We start from the raw sequence: 23,878 nt of genomic DNA, 5'->3' as shown, positions 1-23,878 counted from the left end.
TCTTCACGACTCCATTTGGGATTTTCTTAGAAAAGATAATGATCTAGTTTACCATTTCTAAACTAAGCAAGTGAGTGTCTTGAGGCTCAGGAAGAGGAATCCTGACTCCAAGCCCAGCACTCTTTCCACTGTTCCATCTAGCTGCCCAATGAGGTTTTGCCATACCATTACCCTAAAAAGTCTCAGAAAATACTAAATAAAAATAAAAGTAAAGGAAATGAAAGTGTCATACCTGAAGGAGGCAATGTCTTGTCATTGCTCTGTAGGAAGCTCTATAGCTCTTAACAGTGGGACTCTCCCCTAAGCAGTAACCCCATTTCTTCACCATATGGAATCTTTTGGCATGCCAGATGTGAGTTTCTAACCACACATTCTTTTTTTGTCTCCGGTTAAATTCCAAGAGCAGGTTTAAGTGACATCTTCGAGCCTTTCGACATTTATTTTTTGAGTGTTCCTTCTTCTGATGCTCTGTTTTCTCTGCCTATGTTGTCAAAAACATTTTTTCAGAGGTAGTCTTTAACTTTCAGTATAAGACATCTTATAATAATGTTAAATTGCACAATTCAAAACCATTGGGTTTGAGATCAAAGTATATGCCAGAGTTTTTATTTTTTCTTCAATTGTAGCATTTTCTGGAATGACACTATAAAAATCCTGTTCTAGTAAAACACAAAAAAATCACAATGATTAATTCACAAGGGGGAAATAACTGTCTGCAGTTAGGCTACCCACTGAAAATCTAATGCTATCCATTTTGAATTATATTGCTTATAATAAAAAAAACCACAATTGGGGCAATATCAGGCTAAAAAACTTTTGTGATTAAAACAAATCATTTTTATGATCTCAAAATGCTCAAACTATGAACAAAAAGTCAAAACTTGGCTCAGCCTTAAAACATTCAGTCTTTTAACTTGAAAACAAATTAAATTCTTCCCAAGAACCTGTCACATTTAGTTAAAAAGGGTTTAAAAGATGAACTAGTCCAACCTCCTTATCTAGTAGAAGAGGAAAACGAAGACCCAAGGGGTAACTTTCCTCAAATCATATGGCTACCTGGTAGCCTGGCTCTGGACCTGCACTTTATTTAATGACTTCATAGGTAAAATCAGTCGTCGGTTTTAGTAAAGCAGCAGCATTGGATGTCTAAACACACACACACACACACACACAAACACACACACAGAAATATGCACTTTAATAGTACTTAAGGCCTCAATACACAGGTGTAAAAGCTGTTCAAGAGCAACAAAAAACACCAACCCGAATTTCTATCCCAATCTTGCAATGTCCAATTCTTTCCGAGTTAAATTAGAGGAATTTTCCAGCTAGCTAGCTGGAAAATTCACTAACCTCTGAGGGAGGGTCGACTCTCCCACAAACTCTTCCTTGGTGCCTCAAACTAACTGGGTTTTACACCACCTGCAAGACCTCCTATTTCCTTTCTTCTAATCTTGGACAGTATTTAACTACTGCCAGATAGTTTCAAACTTTGGTTGCAAAAATAAATTTCCACTAAGAGGCAAAAGTAGAAAACTAAGTATAACCTAAAGGACAAGGCAGGAAAGCAACATTTATTAGGTGCCCTCTATGTACCAGTGCAAAGGGCTGAGGATACAAATCAGAAAGAGGTAGGCTCTTCACTCCAGGAGTTAGAATAGGAAAATATCACACACAAGGAAACAGAAAAACAAGGAAGGACAAGAAAAGGAACCCCTGTACCATGGTTTGATGGTGGCAGAGTCCACAGCAAGCCATGTAGTCAGGAGGAAAGGAAGGGTGGAGTGGGTTTCTAGGTCCACCTTCTGGGAGTTTTTGCTTGCCTCCAGCCCTTCACAATCGAAGGGAGCAGCAGAGGACCGGGTGCTGATGAGATCTGAGTACCCAGCTGAAGCAATTTCTAAGATGCTAAGTTTGCAGGGTAGGAGAAAATAATGACTGACCCATAGCTGAAATCATTTGGTCTGGCACTGTCAAAGCAATCTCAGGTAGGCTTCGAAATTCAATAAACCTAGCAGCTTTTTAGGGGTGAATTAATTCAATGTTTAACCAAATATGGCAAGCTAATTTTTAAGTTAATAATTTTGTATCCTGCAATGTTATAAAAATCTGAATGGCCCTTGACGGAAAAAAAGATTTCCCTCCCCGAACCCCCCCACCCCATCTAGACCCACACTTCCTTGTGTTTTAAACTCCACGTCTGTGAACATACCTCTCACATAAATAATTATTAAAATAGTACCTCTTTCTGAGCAATCTCTCGAAGTCTTCTGGGAAGGCGTTTCACATTATGGCTCATGGCCCTTCTTCTCATATGTCGAGGAAGAGTTTGAAACACTAGTGAATTGGAAGATTTCTGTGTCACTGCCTTCAACATGGCATTAATTTCAGCAGCTCGGGCTTGTGCAAAAGTAGATGCTAAAAAGAAAATCACACTCTTAAGATGTAAAAAGGTGAAACAGAAAACACCCACAAAATGTTTTATTTGTTCAAGAAAAAAAGGAAAGAAAGTTTCCAGCAGTAGAACTAAACTTCCCGAAGCCATCCTGACTGTAGTCCAACCTACCAGTTATATATTTCGGAATTTCCCGAGCAGCACCTTGGTGCCCTCCTCTCCATCCTGCTTGTCCTTTGCTGCCCTTTTCTCCTCTGTACTGACCCTTGAAAGGCTGTTCATTCATACGAGTTTCAGAAGATACATGTGTCGATTTTGGCTGCTGATGCTGTGGAGCTCCAGAATGGAGCTCTAAGATTTTCAAAAAGGAAACATTAACACATCAAGTATGAAACTAAAAAGCACTAAAATATCTCAGGCATAAAAGCTATCAATCATTCAACAATATTTATTGAGCATTTATTATGAACAAAATCATTTACATGATGTCCAAATGTGGGGAATCCCTCTACCTTTGGTCTTAAGGAGGCTGCCTGACCACTGTCAATCACAAGATGCTCTTCATAAAACTGTGAGGAACGATTCATTTAGAGTCCCATTCTATTCCAATCAGCATTAATCAGTTTGATATTTTACAAAAATCATATAGGGGTAATTAGAAGATAGGCTTTTATAGCAGAACTCAAATTTTAATAAAATGCTCACCACTTCTTTACAAGTTATGAGGCTTACTTTCTATAGTATCCCCATTAGTGAAAGCCATAATGTGGACTCCCTCAAAGTTCAAGCAGTTTAAGTTAAGATGTGGGTTTCCTAGCAAAAACTTCCTGCAGTTAAAGCCATAATAATGGGAGTCCCTTATCAATAAGTTATGAATTAACATAAACCAAGGTAGGGCACACAGATTGTCGGACTCCCTAGCCCAGTGATAAAGCAGAATAAACTAGCCAACCCAAGCTAACAATCTTTAATTCCAACCTTTGCTAATTCTTTAAGTGCTACGGGGTGGGGGTGGGGGGGTTCAGGGAGTCTTTGCAGGTATTCCAATGGGTTGTCTAGTCACCACCCTAAACTGCCCCAATGTAATATCCCACTTTGATTATTAAACTACTTAAGGACCCCTTGCCCACTGTCAAAGGATTTTCATGCAAGACACTTGCACAATCACAAGAATTCTGACAAGCTAACTCCATTCTTTTTGCTCTAATTCCATCTCCAAACCCAGCACTAGTGTGATGCCTTGATTCTTTGGAAAGTCCCCCAACTTTTTTTTGTACCACTCTCTCGTCTATTATGAGGTGAACAGTTCATGATTAGTCACCAGAGATGACTCTTACCTTGCCCATCTTATGACCAGAGATATTCTATGCTTTGCCCAACCTAAGACCCCTCCCCTTTCTGATATACCATTTTTTGACTGATTCATGATTTTTTGCCCCTCAAAATAAAGATTATCAACCAATGGCACTTTTTATTTTATTCAGCCCAGTATCAAACACCATAACAACAAGGTCCTGGAGACAAGGGCATCTAAGATTATGAAGATCTGAGGTCCACTTTATAAGAAAGAGGCAAGGACCCATGAAGAGTTATCAGCTTGAGATCTGCTTTGTAATGAAGACAAAGAAAGCAAGCTCAAGAGTACAACAGGATTTAGGAAAAAAAATTTTAAGTGAGATCCCCCCCAAGTGAAATAACAAATGATCAAAACATAAGAACAGTAAGGCTTCATATCATATAATTAAAGCTATCTATAGTCATATAAAAAAGGCTCTGAATCACTACCGATTGATGAAAAGCAAATTAAAACAATGAGGTACTTACCTCATACCTACTAAATTGGATAACAGGACAGGAAAAGGAGAATTATAGATATGGGAGGGGATGTGGAAAAACTGGGACAGTAAAACACCATTGGTGGAATTGTGTGATCTGATTCAACCATTATGTAGCACAATTTGGAACTATGCCCAAATATTTATAGCAGCTCATTCCTAGAGGCAAAGAATTAGAAATTAAGGGAATGCCCATCATTTGGGGAATGCTGAACCAATTTATAGTTACATGATTGTGATGGAATACTATTGTGATATAAGAAATGATGAGTTAGATGGTCTCAAAAAACCTGGAGAGACTTGTATGAACTGATACAAAGTGAAATGAATACAATCAAGAGAATACTTGCACACTACTGGCAATACTGTAGGATGATTAACCATGAATGAATCAGCATTCTAAATAAAATAATGAAGAACGTATCATGAAAAATGCTATCCATCCCCCCCAAAAAAGAACTGATGAAATTAATACAGATGGAAGCATACTTTTTTAAACTTCCAAAAAGAAAACTGGTAAATGGGATGAAAATGTTTACAGGTGAAAAAAAAGACGTTAACAGAGACTAAAGTTGTAATAATCAAGAACTATTTGATAAATCAATGACCTAGAGAAGGCAAGAGAGATGAGATCCTTTATCTTCATACTTTTCATTTATCCAGCTCCAGCCCTTAAGTTCCTACTTCGCTTCCTCTTAAAACTTCTATTCTCTTCAGTTATAACACTGGGCTTGTACTAAGTACTGCTTACAATTGCTAGTAGCAACACAAAATTTTTATAATCATCTTTATTGGGTAAAGAAAAAAGTTTTTAAGTGTTAATAGTGTGTACTATGACTATAAAGAAAAATGTTAAACAGTCCCTTTTCTGAAAGGATAAAAAATATAGCAATTTAAAAACTAAACATTATGCTCACAATTTAAACTATCTATTATTTGTATAATGGCTACCAAAACAACTTGGCAAAAACAAAATCTAAATGGAAAGTATATAAGCAATACCTTGTTTTTGATATTGGAAAAACTTTTCATTTCCATTATGATGCTTTGCTCCTCTCTCATTAGCAGCTCCAAAACCTGAGGATAAGGTCACATTGGTTGGCTGGTTTCTCATTTTCTTGGCATGTTTCTTTTCTCTTGCATTAGACATTTCTATAAAAGAAGCATTCAAACATTATCAGAAGATAGTGAGGTCTAACATCAAAAATCAACACATATTAGAATAATTTCACTTAGAATGACCCATAAAACTTTATTTGACAATATAAAGATTATAATGGAAAGATTATTTATCCAAAGTGATGATAGAAAAAAATGTTTAGATTCTTAATACTTTTTTTGGAAAATAGCAAGATTGTATTTACTTATAAAGAACTGGAATTTCTAACAAAAGGTTCCATATTATCTACTCCCCATTGTTTCCAAAGTGCAGTGAAATATTAACTAAATGTTAACTACATTTAATTTGCTAAATGTTCTCTATTAAAAAATTGAACAAAAAAATTGAATTTACCACTATGAATCTCTATTATGTAAATGTTTCTAAAAAGTATATATAACCAATGTTTTGTGGAACCTCTATTCTTACTTTTCTCCTTTATCTGATATAATTATCCCTATTCTCTACATGCCCCATCATCCCCTCATTCCCCTCCCTGTCACACACAAATCCATTCATTATCTTTCAAATGTTTACCTTTACAACAATGAACTCAAAGGATAAATTGTTTTCCCTAGTTATACTCACTTCATTCTGTATAAATTCCTACTTTCTTTGTACCCCCAAGACTTCCAAAAGATATTTATTAATGCTTAATGATTGTCTTTTTGTTTCTCTAGATTAATTTTAGTATTTTGTCAAGTTCTATAAAGTGATTATTTGGGAATATGATTTGTATAGCCCTAAATTGGTAAATTAATTTGGTTAGTAGTATGAGTATGATTTGTATAGCCCTAAATCGGTAAATTAATTTGGTTAGTAGTATTTTCATTATACTGACAGCCATGAGCAATGAATGTGTCTAATTTTTCAAGTCTATTTTTTTTCCCCATAAAGTATTTTGCAACTATCTTCATTTAGTTCACATAAGTTGAGGGAGACTCCCTAGATATTTTATACATTCCAACTTTCAATCAGCTTCTGATTGGTTTCAAATCCTCAAATGAAATGCCTCCCCCGGGGATAAATTCAAATCATCTGAAATCTCATGACAATGGAGACTAACTCAGTTTTTATATTCAGCAATTTCTCCAATGTCTTTCTCCTCCAATTGGAGGGCTGTGCAATAAATGCTTCCCAGCGCAGTTATACAGGGTTCAGAACTTTCCAGCTAACTTCTCATGTTCCATGGGTTGAATGATGTCCTGAGCTCAGAATGGTGCCTGGCATGGAGAAGGCACTTGGTTTGACAATGACATTTTGATGAAAGGAATCTATCCAACTTTTCCCTGTGAGGAATCAAATGAGATAACATTTGTAAAGCGTTTTGCAAACCTCAAAACACTGTGTAATTATTATGCTGATTCACGCAGCATTCGCAGATGACTGGAAAGTCTTGGGGAGGATGGAGGAACAATGTATCCACCAGACCAATCGGTTTGAAGTCGAATCAATGAAGCGAGGGAGCAATCTTGAGTACTCACCGCCACTAGGTGCTGAGGCCCAAGCAGGAGGAAGAGACGGTCCCCGCTATCAAGGAGCTGGTGGGAGACTGAACCGTTCGGCCAAACCTGCCAGAAATACAGGGAAAATGGAGAGTCATTAGAAGGAAGGCACCGTGTTAGGAGACCGTGCCGGAGGGAGGAGACAGGCCGGCTGGAAGGGCGCACCCGGGAGGAGGCGCTTCCTTCGGGGCCTCGCGACAAGGCCGGGCCGCGCCACCCAGGGTGGCTGGGAGCATGGAGGGAGGCCTTCCTAGTCTCTGACCGAGGTCAAGGCTACGCAGATGTGGATGGTTACTATCACTATCACTACTAGAATTATTATTATTAACAGCATCCTCCACGGCCGCGGGCGGGCTCGGGCTTGGATCCGGAGCGGGGAGGGCGCTGGGGTCTTGTCAAAGCGGTCAGATCCGTCCGGGCGAGTCGGGCCGCATCGCGGATGCCTCATAAACGCCCCTCCCCCGGGGGTCAGCGGCGGCGGTCGCTAGGGAGCCGCGCCCCCGGCCCCGGCCAGCCCGAGCTGCCGCCTCCCCGCCCGCCCCTGCCGGCCCCGGGCCCACCTCCGCGCCCCGACTGCCATGCGGCCGCGCTCCTCCGGGCGCCCTCCGGCCGCAGCCTCCGCCGCAGCGCGCGCGTCGCGGAAGTCGGAGCGCGCACGCTCCGTGGGAACGGCTTCCGGCGGCGGCCCGGCACTTCCGGCGCCGCCCCCCGAGGGCCCGGAGGCTCCGCCCGCAAGGCGGGCTCTCTCTGCGCGGGGGGCGGCTCTGGCCCGGCACGCCCGCGTCCTCTTTATGATTTCCCGCGCAGGCCTCGCCAAGGAGAAGCTGCCGAGACTCGGATCAGCCATGACGTCCCTGATCAAGAAAGTGATCAGCACGGCGAGGGCGCCCGGCGCCATCGGCCCCTACAGGTAAGGGCTCCTCCGATGCGCCTCACGCGGGAGAGCGAGGGGGCGGGGCCCGGCTGGCGCCGCCGCTAATGGCGAGCGGAGTAAAAAGTAATTCCCGCGTTCCCAGAAGTCTGTCCAGGGACCTTGGCCTTGCCTCGGGCTTTTCCGGCTCCGACCAGACCTGGTGCTCCGCCGGGCTAGGCTTTTGTTGGGAAGATTGATGCCGGGGAAGGAAGACAATGAGGGTGACGACTTCGGGAGAGTTAATAAATCTAGTAGAAAAAATAAAAATGTTTTCTTTTGTTTTTAAAAGAAGAATGAAACAATTCGTGCTTCGATAAACATTAAACGTCTGCTCAAAATGCCTGTTCGGCACCTTAAAAGAATTTTTAAGGGGCGGCTAGGGGACATAGTGGATAAAGCACCGGCCCTGGAGTCAGGAGTACCTGGGTTCAAATCCGGTCTCAGACACTTAATCATTACCTAGCCTCGTGGCCTTGGGCTTGGGCAAGCCACTTAACCCCATTTGCCTTGCAAAAACCTAAAAAAAAAAAAAAGAATTTTTAAAATGTGTAGACATGTAGTCCCCACCCCACCTATATCTGGCCAATCTCTCACCAAGTGGCTCTGGAAGACAAAATGAAGTTGGTAAATTAGCACAGCTCTACCCCCACCCCCTCACATTTAATTCATATTATCACCTCCTGGATTTATGACCTCTTCCTAGAATGAAGGACTAGCATCATTATCATCATCATCAACTTGCATGGGTATTTGCATATTGAGTCTCTTTTAACACTGTGCATAACAGATAGTAATCACTAATCAGCCTCTTGACTGAAGGTTTAGATCAGGGTCAACCACTAAAAGCATGTACATGATTCTGAATCAATGCAAGGAAAGTATATAAGGTGTGCACTATCATCTCTTTTTTTTTTTCATTTTTGCAAGGCAGTGGGCTTAAGTGACTTGCCCAAGGTCACACAGCTGGGCTTATTATTGTGTCTGAGACCAGATTTGAACTTGGGTCCTCCTGACTCCAGTGCTCTATTCACTATGCCACCAAGCTGTCCCAGCTATCATCTTTTAAAGAAGTATTAAGATTGAGACCTGGGTCTTCATCCAACAGTAGGCACTGAGAAAGCGACAGTAGGTGTACCTGCAAGCTGGCTGTCTTGTGAAAATGATGTTCAATAAAACACCCTTTCATCTCACCCACTCCCTACAAATTAAAATCAAAAATCTAAGGTAGAACAATACTGTCACACTATCACACAATGTAATTGATAGTTGAACATCAATACCTCAGTTCATATGCATAAAGGGCCTTTTTGTGTCCGGCACTATGCCAGGTGCTTAACATGACTTTTAACCACACTTTTTAAAGGAGTCTCACAAATCCCGGTGATTTTTAGGACAGTTCTAATGAGGAAGACAGATTTTTTTTTCTCAGTTCAAGGGTGGGAGAACACAAAGAGATTCAATGATTTGCTGACAGTCATGAAGCAAGTCACAAGTAGAAGATGATCTTAGAGGTCTCAAAAGTCTCCTTTCCATGGCTTTTAAATTATCATGTATGCCTAGAGGACTGACTTACATGCTAATGAAATTTTATTTTATGGCACAATGTAATTTGTCCAGCATTTATATATACCTCACTGTTTGTAAGTGTTTTGTTATTTTCATAAAATCCTTGGAAGGAAAGAACAATTTTGGTAGCTAAAAGTTCTATATTAGGAGCTGACATAACTAGCTCCATTTTGTCCTGTATCTGCCATTTTTTGCTGTGGTGTGCCTCAGCAAGCTACCTCCTTCCAAGTTTCCTTCCTTATCACTGTATCTCTACGAAAATCCAAAGATAGTTTAGTTCAAAAAACTTGTTTGACAAATTGCTTCTTGACTAATATCTAAGAAAGTTTTAGCTTCTTTTGATCTAGTGTGAATGGCTATGCCATTAAGAATACTTTATATACTTTGTAACAAATGACATGCATTCAATTTTGTTTTAATAAAGTGGTCAGGGAGGACCACCACCACTGTCTGGTTAGAGAACTTTTGCGCCCTTTTCAGGGTTGCTCTTCCAACTTTGGTGTCCACCTGTCACCCAATTCTTAACTGTGGCTCGGAAAGTTATCTTGGCAGGAAGGCTAAACCAGTAGTGCTGCTGCTGCTTTACTAATCAGCTGAAGCAGCCTTTGTGGAGCTTAGAGCTCACTTAGACATCAAAGACAAGACGCCAAGGTTTGACCAATGCATCCCAAGCTATTACCAGTGTTCCTGACTTTTGACTTGCCCCTGGACTTCAATGACCCTGGAAGAATGAGGCTGAGGATTTGGGGACTTCATTTAAATCCAGTTCACAAGCTAGTCAAGATATCACCCTAGGATGTCATTGGTCCTCTTTGGAATCCAAGGTGAACAAAAGGTTTAAGTCTGGGCGGTGGGTGGTACAGTGGATAGAGCATAGGCCCTGGAGTCAGGAGTACCTGAGTTCAAATCCGACCTCAGACACTTAATAATTACCTAGCTGTGTGGCCTTGGGCAAGCCACTTAACTCCATTGCCTTTTGGAAACCTAAAAAAAAAAAGGTTTAAGTCATCTACCTGCTCTAATTGACTACTTTCTTTTAAGCATGCCTCCTCTTTGCCTGATTAGTGAATGGTAAGACTAGCCTACTATTAGCCACTGGGATAAAATACCATTAGTCAAATGGTAACAGATCTAGTAGAGTATTTCACTCTCTTAATGAATAAACTCCATTTGTCCTTATCTCTTTGTATCCTGTCTAAGAGCATTCTCAAAATACCACCCAAGCATCAGAAATAAATTTAAAATATATTTTATGGAAATCTAACAGGATATTATTTGTTGTAGATTGCCATTTATTAAGGTCAGTTAAATCCATATCCTCAATGTTTTCCTAATAGGTCTTAACCAAATATATTTGCTTTGACAGATCAACTTTATCTAATTGACATCATTGCTTGGCACATAGTAAACACTTAATAAATGCTGGCTTATTGATCAATTGTTTCATAACCTGTAATTCATTCTTCTGACATGACAGTTACTAACCCTACCATTGTTTCCATTTTGGTTGTATTTTCCTCAAATGCCCTAGCTTTTGAATGTCTTCATTCTTATATTCAGAATTCAATTTTAGCATTTCACTGAGAAACTATCAGCTATCCCTTTTTCCTGTTCTGTGTTTGTAAAATTGCTTGTGGTATGTGTTCAACATTAGAAGAAGCATACCCTGGGGCGGCTAGGTGGCACAGTGGATAAAGCACCAGCCCTTGAGTCAGGCGTACCTGGGTTCAAATCCGGTCTCAGACACTTAATAATAACCTAGCTGTGTGGCCTTGGGCAAGCCACTTAACCCCATTTGCCTTGGAAAAAACATAAAGAAGAAGCATACCCAATACAGCTGATGTGTTAACTTCCAAACTATATTTTAAATATTGTCCTCTTATTCATTGATTCTATTTATTGTTCATTGATTCATTATATTCTTTTGATCTACTGTAGCTACAGTAATGATATATGAATTATGTATGAATTATTGATGTTCTCTGTTTATTTCCATTATCATCCTGTAGGGTTTCCTTTCAAGTGCTTTGTCTGCTTTAATGACAAGATGAAATTTTTTCATGAGTGTGGAGGGTCAAGACAATCTACCAAAATGAGAAAATTAAAACATTAACAGGCTGACTATTGGCAAATATTAGAAAAAGACTTTGGAAGAAAATCCCTAATTTGCTATGGTTGTTATCTTTAACATTATCTTTAGTATGCAAATGTGACAAGAAGAATGGTAAAGAAAGATAAGTAGCACCAAGGAATGCTTCTTTCTAAATTGAAACCTAGATATATATTCCTTAATGATAGAAATAATAAAGTATTGATTTTGGCATGTCTCTTATTTTATTGGTATGGGTAAAATTCACCATATACACACACAAAATTTTTGTATAATTGATTAAATTAATATGATAAAAATGAAAGAGAAGTGGAAAGAAGTTTCATGATGAGTGGTTGAAATAATAGGAGGTACAAGACAAAGTCCACTTGCAGTCAGAATTTGGGTCCAGTAAAGAAGCAAACTGGAGAATAAGAAAGGAAGTTGAAACTGGGAGGGACAGAGAAGAGAAAAAGAGGAGAGGCATCACTAAAGAAATTAAGAAAGAAAGAGAGGTAAAGACTTAACAGACTACCTTCTGTGGGGGTGGGGGAGGGAAGCAAGAATGGGGGAAAATTGCAAAACTCAAAGAAAATCTTTCTTAAAAGAAAGGGAGGAAAAACAATAAACTTATTTAGCACCTACTGAGTACAAAATACTGTGCGGGAGCTAAAGATTAGATAAGATGTGATCTTGCTTTCAGTGAACTGACAGTTAAATGAGAAATGAAACACATAGATATTAAGTTTGACTTTTAAAACATGGGAGAAAATTGAACTAGTTTGGAGAGCCTTCCCCACCCTCCCAATACATGAGGATTTTGGGACAAAAGACAAGTCTAAAAAGATAGTGTTACCTCAGATTGTGGCAGAAGAATTTGACTTTTGCTCAGTAAAGTGCCTGAAATGCACTCCTTCCTCACCTTTATGTTCTAGCTCAGTTCCCCTCTTCTGCAGGTCTTTGCAACATCCCGCCCTACTCTCAGATCTTCCCTTCTAAGTGATAAAAGGTATAGATTGTAACCTATCTATGCCAGATGATTCTGTGAGACTCTGTCCCACCCAAAATGGAAATGGAACCACTGGTCCCTACCCTGGAGCAAAGGAAAGCTTGCTATAGCCTCAAAGTGACCTAGGAAGCAAGGTATGGGACACTTTGGGGAGGAAGAGAATTTTACCAACAGCACCTGATCAGCTAATCTATGCTTGAACAGAAATGAAGAAGTTGAGAGCCTTTACAAGTATTGGAGGGGATAGAAAGAAAAAGTTCAGTTATTTTTTGCTTTCCTCCAAACCCTCCCTTTCTTCCTAACTTCATTATGTCTATAGAAGACCTCACCATCTTTCTAGACATCCAGGTTCATCAAATTAGTCATTCTTGACTCCCTATCTTCATTCACACAGCCCCACCCTAGTTCAGATCCATTCTTCTGGATTCTTGAAATGGCCAACTAATGCAAGTGATTTTCCTAAAGCACCAGTCTGATCATTTCATTTCCCTGCTCAAGAGGCTTCAGTTATTCCCTGTTGTTTCTGGGATAAAATATCCTCACTTCCCAAATGGCTACTCCACTATGCCCTTAGTAAACTCATCTGATTAAAGAGTAGAGCCATAAGTACCTCCATTTCATTACATGAAACTAAAAAGCATCTGCACAGACAAAATTAATGCACCTAGGATAAGGAAAGAAGTGAGAAAAAAATCTTTATATCAAATTTCTAAGCAATATATACACATTAGTCATTCCCTAATAGATGAGAAGGGGAATGAACAAATAGTTCTCCAAAAAAGAACTACAAGAAGTCTCTACATTAATAAGAGAAATGCAAATCAGAACAACTCTGAAGTTTCACCTTAAACCTGCAAACTGGCAAAAATTATTAAAAAATGACAATTAAATATTGGAGGGACTATGAAATGATAGGCACACTAATACTTTGTTAGTAGAGCTGTAAAAGAGTATGACCATTTTAGGGGCAGCTAGGTGGCACAGTGGATAAAGCACCAGCCCTGGAGTCAGGAGTAACTGGGTTCAAATCCGATCTCAGACACTTAATAATTACCTAGCCATGTGGCCTTGGGCAAGCCACTTAACCCCATTTGCCTCGCAAAAAAAAAGAGTATGACCATCTTAAAAGAAAAAAAATTCTAGCATTATTCAAATAAGTTGATTAAAATGTCCATACCCTTTAAACCAGAGACTCCATTACTGGGGTTTATACCCCAAGAAAGTGATAAGAAGAAAACCCATATATACCAAATATTTATCACAGTGCTTTTTGTGGTAGCTAAAAAATAAAGTAGATGCCCATGAATTGGAGAATGGCTAAACAAAGTGAGCTACATAAATGTAATGTTAAGGTGCTATAAGAAATGAAGTAAAAAATGTGATATATAGATATAGAAAGATCTATATAATCTTTCAGAGTGAAGTAAGCAGTGACAAGAAAACAATATACACACTAATCTCATGAAATTGAGATCAACTACAAATTAAAAAATCAAAAGTGAAAATAACAAAATTTTAAAGATCAAGCAAGACTTGAAGAAATGAGAGGATCCTCCCAACCCACCCTTTATGTAGGTGTTTGATTTTGTTTGTTTTTTTTAATTTTTCAATATGTTATTTTTTTTTCTTGTCTAAAAATTACTATTTGTTCTATGGGATGGGTTTCTGGAAGGATACTTGAAATAACAATGTAAAGAACAAAAGATGTCATAAAAGATTTATTTAAAAAAAGGAATTTGTAAAAAAAAGAAAATTCTATTTAGTTTATATTTGTATTCTGGTTGTGCTGTGTCCCAACTCAGGACTGCCTGTCCAGGAAAAGGCTAAATGTTTTAAATGAACATTACAGCATTGGCAGTAGAATGGAGAGGGTGTTGTCACTAATTAACCAATCAGCACTTTTCAGAAAATCAGTGAGATTTCTAACAGTGCCTGGATGAAGTTTAAACCTTTAAAATTACTAATAATTTAATGGATTACATTTTTAGAAATGGTCTTATTATGATAGGTCTTTTGAGCTGAAAGATAATACTCTCTGGTTGGTCACTATAACCTATGGGTTTGGAATAGTTCATTCAGTACCCTACTAATTAACCTCTTTAGTTGAGCCCTTGTAATTAAACACCGCCAAATTTCTGGAAGTTTTTCCCAACAAAATTCCAGTGAGGGAATCTTTGAAATAATCTTGTCCAGTCCTTTATATTTAAGGAATCTAAAGCCTAGAGAAATAAATTGACTTGTTCAATTGCCATGTTAAGAGCAAAGCCAAGATTTAAAACTAGTTATTATCTGATTTCAATTCTCATGTTCTTTCCATTATGTCGTTGTGTCAAAAGCTTTTTTTATAATTAAGTATAAAGGATAGAAATATATTTGGCTAAATTATATCAAAAGAATTTTTTTTAACCTAAGGTTTTACATAATTAGACTCTGCAGGGCACAGAAGAGACATTTGGTAAATATTAGCTCTTGCTGATGGTGGTCAACCATGGAGAAGTTTACAAATTAACAGGTTTACAGTTATCTATTTGTAGGCCAAGGTGAATCATGAAGAGGTGGTCATTTTTGCAATAAACAGGTTATGATTTTCTCTCTTCGCAGGTAGCAGTATTATTTCATCATACATTCTTGTTCTCAAAAACATATGCTGTAAACACACACAGGATAGATTCTTTTGCTCCTTATAAAATCAGGGAAAGAAAATAAGGATATTCTGAGCAAACAACTTCAGATTAATTCATAGTTCTATTAAATTGCTTATTTATCCTATTTCAGAATCACATGCAAGATGATAGTAGAATTTTCTCATCTTGGGTCAGCTATATAAAGCTACTAGCAAATTTATTTCAAAATGTAGGGGATCTTTTAAATTTTTGTAACTGTTCAAAAAGTAGTAACAGTTTGCTTTTTTTAATCTATAACTTTTTAAAACTAATTTTGAAACCCCAACATTCATGTTACTAAAAACACAAAAAAAGAGAAGTTCTGTTAAGTGAAATTTCATTGGTCAAAAACACGTATTTTCAGGGGCAACTAGGTGACACAGTGGATAAAGCACCATCCCTAGAGTTAGGAATACCTGGGTTCAAACCCAGCCTCAGACACTTAATTACCTATCTGTGTGGCCTTGGGCAAGCCACTTAACCCCATTTGCCTTGTAAAAATCTTAAAAAAAAAATTTGTTATCCCAAATTTTGATCTAACTATAAATAATAATAAAATTTGTCTTTGACCATTTGGTAGAGGAAAACAACAATAAATTAAGAATATTATACACTGTGTGATGAAAACTATATTATATTTACTTAGTAAGCTTTCAGAATTTAAAGTATAATTTTTGATTGTTTCCATTACAGTCAAGCAGTGCTGGTAGAAAAAACCATGTACATCTCAGGACAAATAGGCTTGGATCCTTCAAGTGGACAGCTGGTCTCAGGTGGGGTGGTAGAGGAAGCAAAACAAGTGAGTGATCTTTTTACATTTGATTTTTTCTTTTTGATATTGAGCAGTTCAGAATCTGTCTCAGTCATAAAATCTTAGCTGTTTTAGAAACATCCTCAGCCAATAATAACTCAGTTTTTCCACTGCTTCTCAAGCTTTTCCTGCTTCTCATGCCTGGGAAGGGATGCTGAGTTCTCAGGGCTATATCAAAAGAACCTGAGTTATGGCAAGTCAAAACAGGCTGAAAGGCTTTGAGTGATAAACTGGATATCTATCCAAAAACTAGTCTAACTAGATTTAGAACAGTATATCATCAAAGAAATGACTCAAGGCCTAGTGAAAATATACTAAGTAGAGTAAAAATCTTTATAGTGAGAGAGTGGTTCAGTTAAAGACTCTAATAAGGAGTCAGTTACCTAACAAGACATAAAAGGATGTTGCTTCTCATGGGTTTGTAGTAGACAATTAAATGGAATGTCAGTAACTCTTTTACAAAAAGTTGAGCTGGAATGAGTCTGAAGTTCAGACTAAATACCATGTGAGGTCTTTGAAAGGTTAGTAAAAGATGATGGATATTAATTAGTAATAACTTTTCTGTATGGTATCAGTGCCTTAAGTCTTTCTGCCTTTTATTATAGGCACTTATAAACCTAGGGGAAATTCTGAAAGCTGCCGGCTGTGATTACACTAATGGTGAGTTAACTGATATTAACTTTGTAAGTGTAAAAGAGATTAGACTCATGGTTACAGAACAGAAAACTGGGAGGCCAAATAACTATATATTGAAAGATCCAGTTTTAGACCTTGCTGTTAGGTCTGTCACCCTCAGAAGTTCAGCTCACCTTGATGTGGATCTAAAGAACCTTTATCTCAAGGGTTTTTACTATCTTCTTTCTAAAAAAGTATCACTAATCCTAAATGCTGAATCTCAGGAACTATAGCTGTATTCTAAGCCTTCTTGGTTCCTTGGGTTCAGAATTTTGTTGTTCCTTGGTTCTTAGTTGTGTTTTCCCTCTTTTTTTCCTGCTTATTTCAGACATATAATCCCTCCTTCCCTTCCATTTCAAATAGTAACTCCAGATGACAAGAATATGTTTCTAGAATCTCTTTACAGATAATATACAAATATAGCATTAAAACACCTATTCTCAGACTAGATATTATTTAAACTTTCTAAGCTAGTCTCTCAAACTACAGTTTTCCAAGTCAATAATCCTTTGCCATATTGTCTAACTTCCTTTGGGGCCTCCTTCTTTCATGCTGACTTATGAGTGCTCTGGGTCAGACTTACTGGATCTGAAATTTCCAGATCAGATAATCAAAAAACCTCCTGATTTCATGTTGGTCAGATTCCAAACAGTCTTAATTAACTACCATTCCCTCATGCCTAAAAGCAAGGAAATATAAGAAAGGTAATGGCATGGTTCTTTCCAAAAATGTAATAACAGTACCACCCTAAAAGTATACAACAATCAATTCATCTGTTAAAAGAATGTCCTAGCAATTAAAGAAGTCCCAAAACTAGAAATATGCTGCCTCACAAGATGCTGAGTTCCTTGAGGTTTTCAACCAGGTCCTGTCATTGTAGCTTTCTTTTTCTTTGACTTGATCTAGCATGCAGTATAAATTTACTCTTTCATTTTTCTCTATGTATAGCAGTAATATTACTTTTTAATGTATAGCCTGCCTATTGACATTTCAATATGAGAAGGGCACAAAATTTTATTCTGTTTCCAAAATAAGTTTTGAGTGAGATTAAGTATCTTAAAAATAACAAATATGTCTTTCAGTGGTAAAAACAACTGTTTTGCTGGCTGACATAAATGACTTCAATGCTGTTAATGAAATCTACAAGCAGTGTAAGTAAACAAGTTACTTAATAAACAAGTTTATTCCTCTTATATGCTGTATGGTAATGTATCATATTCAATTATTAACATTTATTGACTAATATGCATTTAACATAGATAATATATATCTAAAAGACAATCAGTAGACTACTAATAACTACCAACTACTCTTTCATCTTCATAAAGTCTTTATAAGAATGATCATACATATACATATATATGTGTATGTATGTATGTATATAAGGGTATCCTTGATGAAAATATGAGAAGGGAACATACATGTTTTTGTAAATAATTCTCTACAGCCAACCTAATGTTCATAATCTCAGTATTGACATACAGTCTGCTAACAATGTTGATTATATAAATAAATACAATTACAATTCACTTGGTAGAAAAAATGCTGTCTTAAAATTTCTCCAACAAGGAGTATCTCATAAATTTGATAAGGTATTCTAGATTCTTTTGTTAACAGAACCTCAAAATCTTCAATAATCCTCTGATTATTAAAATCAAGCAAATCATAAAACAAGTGGCTACATCCTCCTCAAAGGTGATAGACATTTTCATATTTGATAGTCACAAGAATTACCTGGAAGACGATTTCTCTATAGACAGTTGAGATCCTACTAAGAATAGTCTTTGCAGATGCTATCATGCTGATTATTAAGCTTTATAACAGGGATTCTTCAGTGCAATTCATAAGTATTCAAAAGACATCAGGTAACAATCCAAATAGGAAAAACTAAATCCATGCAGATTGCCTATGAAATGCATTGGATAGCTAATCCATTGAATTAGCATATCAGCATATACAATGGACATGGATGACATATATGGAAAATAAGTTGGATACAAAATTAATTATGAGGAAGGAAGTGTGCTGGTTTATTTTTGGAGAATTTATGTAGTACTACTTTTAATGATCTGAAGCTACTCTTTATTGCAAAAAGAAAAAATTCTTTTAAATCCAAATGTTCTCCTGGAGAAACTATATGATTATGAATCCTGAAATATACAATCTCTAAAGATCAAAGTTTCATTGATCTAAAGGACACTGGAGAGAGAGGCTTAGTCAGCACAATAGAGCCAGTTTGTAGTGATGACCTAACAAGTGATATAAGAGATATATTATCAAGGAGAAAAGGGGTAGACTGGTCATTAGCAAAATCAAGAAACAACTAATAATTAAGAGTATAATATAGCATTCCATGAAATATAAAAAGATCTAGAGAAAGTCCCCCCTTATAAATGATGGATGATCTGTGGATCTGCCAGGGATATGTCATAAAGGATAAGACAACTGGATAGGTTATCATCTACACTCATGGAAATCTCAATTAAAAAGTCCACTGAAAATGTTACAGAATGTAATAGTAAGCTAGAAGTGATTAAGAGCAAGAAAGGGGTGGAATAGCATAGAAAGAGTAGACTTAGTTCTAAACCTCACTTTTTTTCACTACATGCATATATACATTTAATGTATATAAAATGTAACATAGATACACACACACACACACACACACACACACACACACACATATATATATATATTAATGAATATAAACTTTTTCTCCCTGAAAATCTAAATTCTCATTTTAACTTGTCTGAACCCATCTAATAAAGTTAATTCTTTTTTGATAATAATTTCAATGCTGTAGGTACCACAAAAAGCCTTGTAGTTGCCTCTAGCATATGTCTCCAAATTTATGTTGGGAGAAATGATTATATATTGAAGTCTGCTTGATATTCTAAGGAAGGAAGCTAGCATTTAAGTGCTAAGTGCTAAACACTGTGCCCTAAGCACAAACTACACAAAGCTAAATACAAACAAAAATAAAAGACAACCCCTGTCCTTAAGGAGCTTACATTGTAATGGAAGATTAAGTGGTTAATAAAACTTCCTGAGCTTGCAATACTAGAAGGAAATGTCCTAAGATAGATCTGGAACTCAGAAGAGTTGTCAGGATTAGACAAAGATTTGATAGTCATTTGCTTAAAGATACTGAGTGAATGAGATTGCTAATACAAAGCATTCAGATAAAGAAAATCAAGCTTAGACTTTTAGAGAACATCCAGTTTAAGGGGTTGACCAGAGGATGAAAAATGAGCAAGAGAGAAAAGTGATTATGGTTAGAGAAGGAAGCAAAGCAGAGGAGTAATGTTACTGAAGCTAAGTGAGAAAAGAGTATCCAGAAGGAAGGATTAGTCGGTAGTATCCCATGCTACAGAGAAGTCGAAAGGATTTTTAAAAACAAAGGCCATTATAGTTATGTTATTAAGTTATTACATCATTCATCATCACCTTAAAAGAGCAGTTTCAGTAGAGGTGACAGCAAAAACGAAACTGGAGGGATTTGAGGAAAGAGTGTATTTTGAAGAAACGAAAGCATCCCATATGAATAATTTTCAGTAAAATTGTGAAAGAAGGAAATGCAAGAAGCAAGAGAAGTAGCTGGATAATATAGAAGAGTCAACCAAATTTTAGGGTTGAAAGACTTAAGCATATTAGTTAAACTGGTGAGAAGAAGTTAGTGAAGGTGCGTGAAAAAGAGAAATTGTTGGTAGAGTACAGTGCTAAAGAAATGAGAAAGGAATAGGATCAAGGGTATAGGCTGAAGGATGAGCTCTTCAACCAAATGGAGATAGCTCCCATCTGTGTCCCAATGAGAGAAGAGAAAGGATCAGAAAAAAGGGAGATGGAGCTCCTTTGGGTTAGGCAGGGAGCTATGCCATCTTTGTGCCAGGGTTTGAGGCTTAGCTCATGTATGAGTGGGGTTTTTTTAGGTTTTTGCAAGGCAAATGGGGTTAAATGGCTTGCCCAAGGCCACACAGCTAGGTAATCATTAAGTGTCTGAGGCCAGATTTGAACCCAGGTACTCCTGACTCCAGGGATGGTGCTTTATCCACTGCACTACCTAGCCGCCCCTCATGAATGAGTTTTGAAGGCACTGTAGCAAGTAGTATTTAAAAATAAAACTCCATTTCAGAATCTAAATAGCTCTGTGACTGTAAACTAGTTAAAATCTCCAACTTTCAGTTTCCTCATCTCTAAAGAAGAAAGAATATTAATAGTTATTATCTATCTGCAAGGCTTTTATGAAGTAAGCACTTTGGAAACATTAAAGCAAATTCTATATAAATATTAGGTGGTGAAATAGATAAGAGCCCTAGATTTGGAGACAGAAAAACAATTCAGTCTCAGACATTTACTATGTGAGCCTGGTCAAGTCACTTAACCTCTTTTTCCCTCATTTTTCTCATGTGCAAAATAGGGATAAAAACAGCACTAACCTCATATGATTTGATCATTGAGATAGCACACTTTGCAAACTTTAAAGTGCTACAGAATGCTCTTATTATAAATATGAACTATCATTTTTACTAAGAATTGTTAAATAAGACCAGTTGAATTTATGAATTTTAATGAATTAAATTAGCCCATTTTCTAGTACTATTCAGTACCTAGAGGGGAAACAGATTTGATGATAGCACATACAAAAGAATGAGGATTATCTCTCTTCACATTCAACATAGATTGAGGTATACCCTGGAAACAATGTAAAAATAGCCTGGGGAGGCTAGGTGGCCCAGTGGATAGAGCATCAGCCCTAGAATTAGGAGTACCTGAGTTCAAATCTGGCCTCAGACATGTAATAATTACCTAGCTGTGTGGCCTTGGGCAATCCACTTAACCCCATTGCCTTGAGGGGAAAAAAAAACCAAACAAACTACCTTCTGCAGGGGGGGCGGAGCAAGATTAAGGGGAAAATTGTACAGTTCAAAATAAGTAAAATCTTTAAAAAAAAAGAATGAGGATTAGCAGTTTAGGAACAATTTCAGGTCAAGGGATTATAGGATAATGACTAGTGAACCATTAACAGTTGTACATCGGATAAAGTCAGAGTAGAAATAGATTAGAAAAATAGGGAGAAGTTGAGAGACCAAAGTTCATTACCAAGGCAAAAATTAGGGTTAGAGTGAGAAAGCTGCCTTTATTAAAAAAAAGCTAAATACTCAGAGATAAAGAATAGAATTTCGCAACATTCTGGAGGTGACATGGTTCTATGTATAGATTCTATGTATAGGTTCTATGTATATTCAATATTTTTCTACTCTAAATGTTTGAACATCCTGATAAAAAGATAAAAGTTTGTTTTGTTTGGATATGTGTAGCTAAAGTGAGGGAGAAACTAGAAGGTAAGAGTGTTATTTTTAAACTTTATGCTTTATATTATAGTTTCTTGTGTACAAGTCTCATTTCCCCTTATTAAACTTAGGGAAGCTTATTATATATTAAACTTATATAAAGTTTAGGGAAAAGAACAGTGTCCAATTGACCACTGTATTCCAGCGTATCCAGGACAATGTTTTGCACATAGTAGGGATTCAATTTTTTTGGTGGGATGGGAAAAAAAGAGTGTCAAACTCTATGTTCAGTTTCATTAAAAAAAAATCCTAGAATTCAAAAGTCACAAAACAACTTTTATCTTTTTATCAGGATGTTCAAACATTTAGAGTAGAAAAATATTGGATCACAGTTATCATTATGCAAAATATTTTGTATGATGTGTTATATATCTAAAAAGTAGTCTTGTTTTTCCCGGGCTATATACTTAATAAGATTCTTGATATTTAACTGGTGTTTTAAAAAAATGTGTCCTAGAGATCTTTCTGTAATTATTTTTAATCCAGATTTCAAGAGTAATTTTCCAGCCAGAGCTGCTTATCAGGTTGCTGCTTTGCCCAAAGTAAGTTATTTTAACATGAAACAGTATTTTAAATATTAATTTCTACATTGTATTCTGAATATTCAGCTAGCAATACTGGATAATTTAAAAGAAAAGAGCAATTCATGCGCTTTAGCTTGCATATTTATAATAAACATATATGTGTGTGTGTGTGTGTGTGTGTGTGTGTGTGTGTATATATATATGTAGGGAAGGACCAGACTTGATTCCAAGGATATGGAGAATTCTTGGATGAGAAAAATCCCTCTACCAAGGCATTTCAGCACCTTCTCTGCAATCTTAGGTTTGGAGAGTTATTGTGTCATGCAAATATTCCCATTATTCCTATATTCTCTAAATCAGCACTTCACAGAATATGGTCCAAGGACCCCTGGAAGTCCCTGAAAACGTTCATGGGGATTCATGAGGTCAAAATTAATATATGTTCATTTCTATCATGGTAAATATCAATAGATATAAAATAGATGTAATCACAAAATACAGAAGGGCTTTGTAGTGGGGGGGGTCTCCATTTTTAAGAGTATAAAGGAGTCTTTAAACTAAAAAGGTTGGGAACTGCTGCATCTCACTCCCTATATGAATGATAATGCTTTTCTCAGGTTGGTTGTAACTCAAATGAAATATTTGACGCTTCAAAGTGTTACTTTCATTTTAATAAGGTATTGCTTAATTAATGACACAGCTGACAATAGATTTCCCACTAGACTAAGGCCCAGAATAACCACTTAAACCTAAAACAGTTTAACTTTGGATAAAGGGTGCCATACAAATATATTCAGTCTCATCTAAAGAGCTTTCATCTTCTTATGTGTCTTTGATTTTCAGATTCCATTTTATCTTACATCTGTCAGTTTGGGTGTATTTTATATGGTTTTTGTCCTAGTTCATATGTACTTCATTGCTATTTCTTCTGTGCTTAGAATCATAATATTCACTTCTCTACAAGAATGCTCTTCTCACTAAGTTTTCTCAAAATGATCTGTAGCTTAATGTTTATTTCCTAGCCATAGTTTTATTGCTTTCCTTTTTGTGATTATTTGACATATTAAATACCATTAAACTTGAGACAGAGAATACTAGACTAACATTGTATATTTCTTAGGATATGAACTCTATTCATTGGTACATAATCACCTAAAAATTGTTTCATTATTTTTCCCACAGGGAGGACTTGTTGAAATTGAAGCCATAGCTGTCACAGGATCCATGAAATCCTGACTATAAATCATGCCAATTACATATGGTTTAGGATAAATGATTATTAATTTACTTCTAATTCTTGAAATTAATGTTGCAAAGTATAAGCCTTAAGCCTTCAGTAGAAGGCTTTCCATTCTAGAAATAACATAATAGGTGAAAATGTGA

At 37.0% G+C, this 23,878-nt stretch overlaps 2 protein-coding genes across 4 annotated transcripts in view; one reads left to right on the top strand and one right to left on the bottom strand.

The window, feature by feature from the left end:
- The window catches only part of POP1 (POP1 homolog, ribonuclease P/MRP subunit), a 31,598-nt gene extending 23,948 nt beyond the window's left edge, over positions 1-7,650 (bottom strand). The window contains exons 1-7 of one of the 3 annotated variants that reach the window (XM_074200474.1): positions 7,060-7,301; positions 6,874-6,960; positions 6,456-6,678; positions 5,233-5,382; positions 2,567-2,746; positions 2,243-2,418; positions 233-481 (exon numbers count right to left, since the gene is read on the bottom strand). In XM_074200474.1, the coding sequence (XP_074056575.1) occupies positions 233-481; positions 2,243-2,418; positions 2,567-2,746; positions 5,233-5,380 (753 nt within the window). In that variant the 5' untranslated portion in view covers positions 5,381-5,382; positions 6,456-6,678; positions 6,874-6,960; positions 7,060-7,301. Of the gene's footprint in view, positions 1-232; positions 482-2,242; positions 2,419-2,566; positions 2,747-5,232; positions 5,383-6,455; positions 6,679-6,873; positions 6,961-7,059; positions 7,302-7,454 lie in introns of those variants that run through there. The other 2 variants (XM_074200473.1, XM_074200472.1) reach the window with 2 other exon arrangements.
- LOC141497707 (2-iminobutanoate/2-iminopropanoate deaminase-like) lies at positions 7,526-23,782 on the top strand. The gene is made up of 6 exons (XM_074200475.1): positions 7,526-7,804; positions 15,828-15,933; positions 16,551-16,605; positions 17,703-17,771; positions 22,458-22,513; positions 23,678-23,782. Exons 1-6 carry the CDS (start codon positions 7,686-7,688, stop codon positions 23,729-23,731), a joined length of 459 nt encoding a protein of 152 aa, XP_074056576.1. The 5' UTR covers positions 7,526-7,685; the 3' UTR covers positions 23,732-23,782.
- Positions 23,783-23,878: the final 96 nt, after the last annotated feature.

The sequence above is a fragment of the Macrotis lagotis genome, chromosome X (genome assembly GCF_037893015.1).
Source record: "Macrotis lagotis isolate mMagLag1 chromosome X, bilby.v1.9.chrom.fasta, whole genome shotgun sequence".
In the NCBI taxonomy this organism is placed as follows: domain Eukaryota; kingdom Metazoa; phylum Chordata; class Mammalia; order Peramelemorphia; family Peramelidae; genus Macrotis; species Macrotis lagotis.
This window is presented reverse-complemented; position numbering and strand designations above follow the sequence as displayed.

Bases quoted from the DNA above. Each gene is read 5' to 3' on its own strand.
- LOC141497707 (XM_074200475.1), top strand. From the start codon at position 7,686: ATGATTTCCCGCGCAGGCCTCGCCAAGGAGAAGCTGCCGAGACTCGGA. The intron at 7,805-15,827 runs GTAAGGGCTCCT...TTTCCATTACAG, and splicing joins GGCGCCATCGGCCCCTACAG to TCAAGCAGTGCTGGTAGAAA. The intron at 15,934-16,550 runs GTGAGTGATCTT...CTTTTATTATAG, and splicing joins TGGTAGAGGAAGCAAAACAA to GCACTTATAAACCTAGGGGA.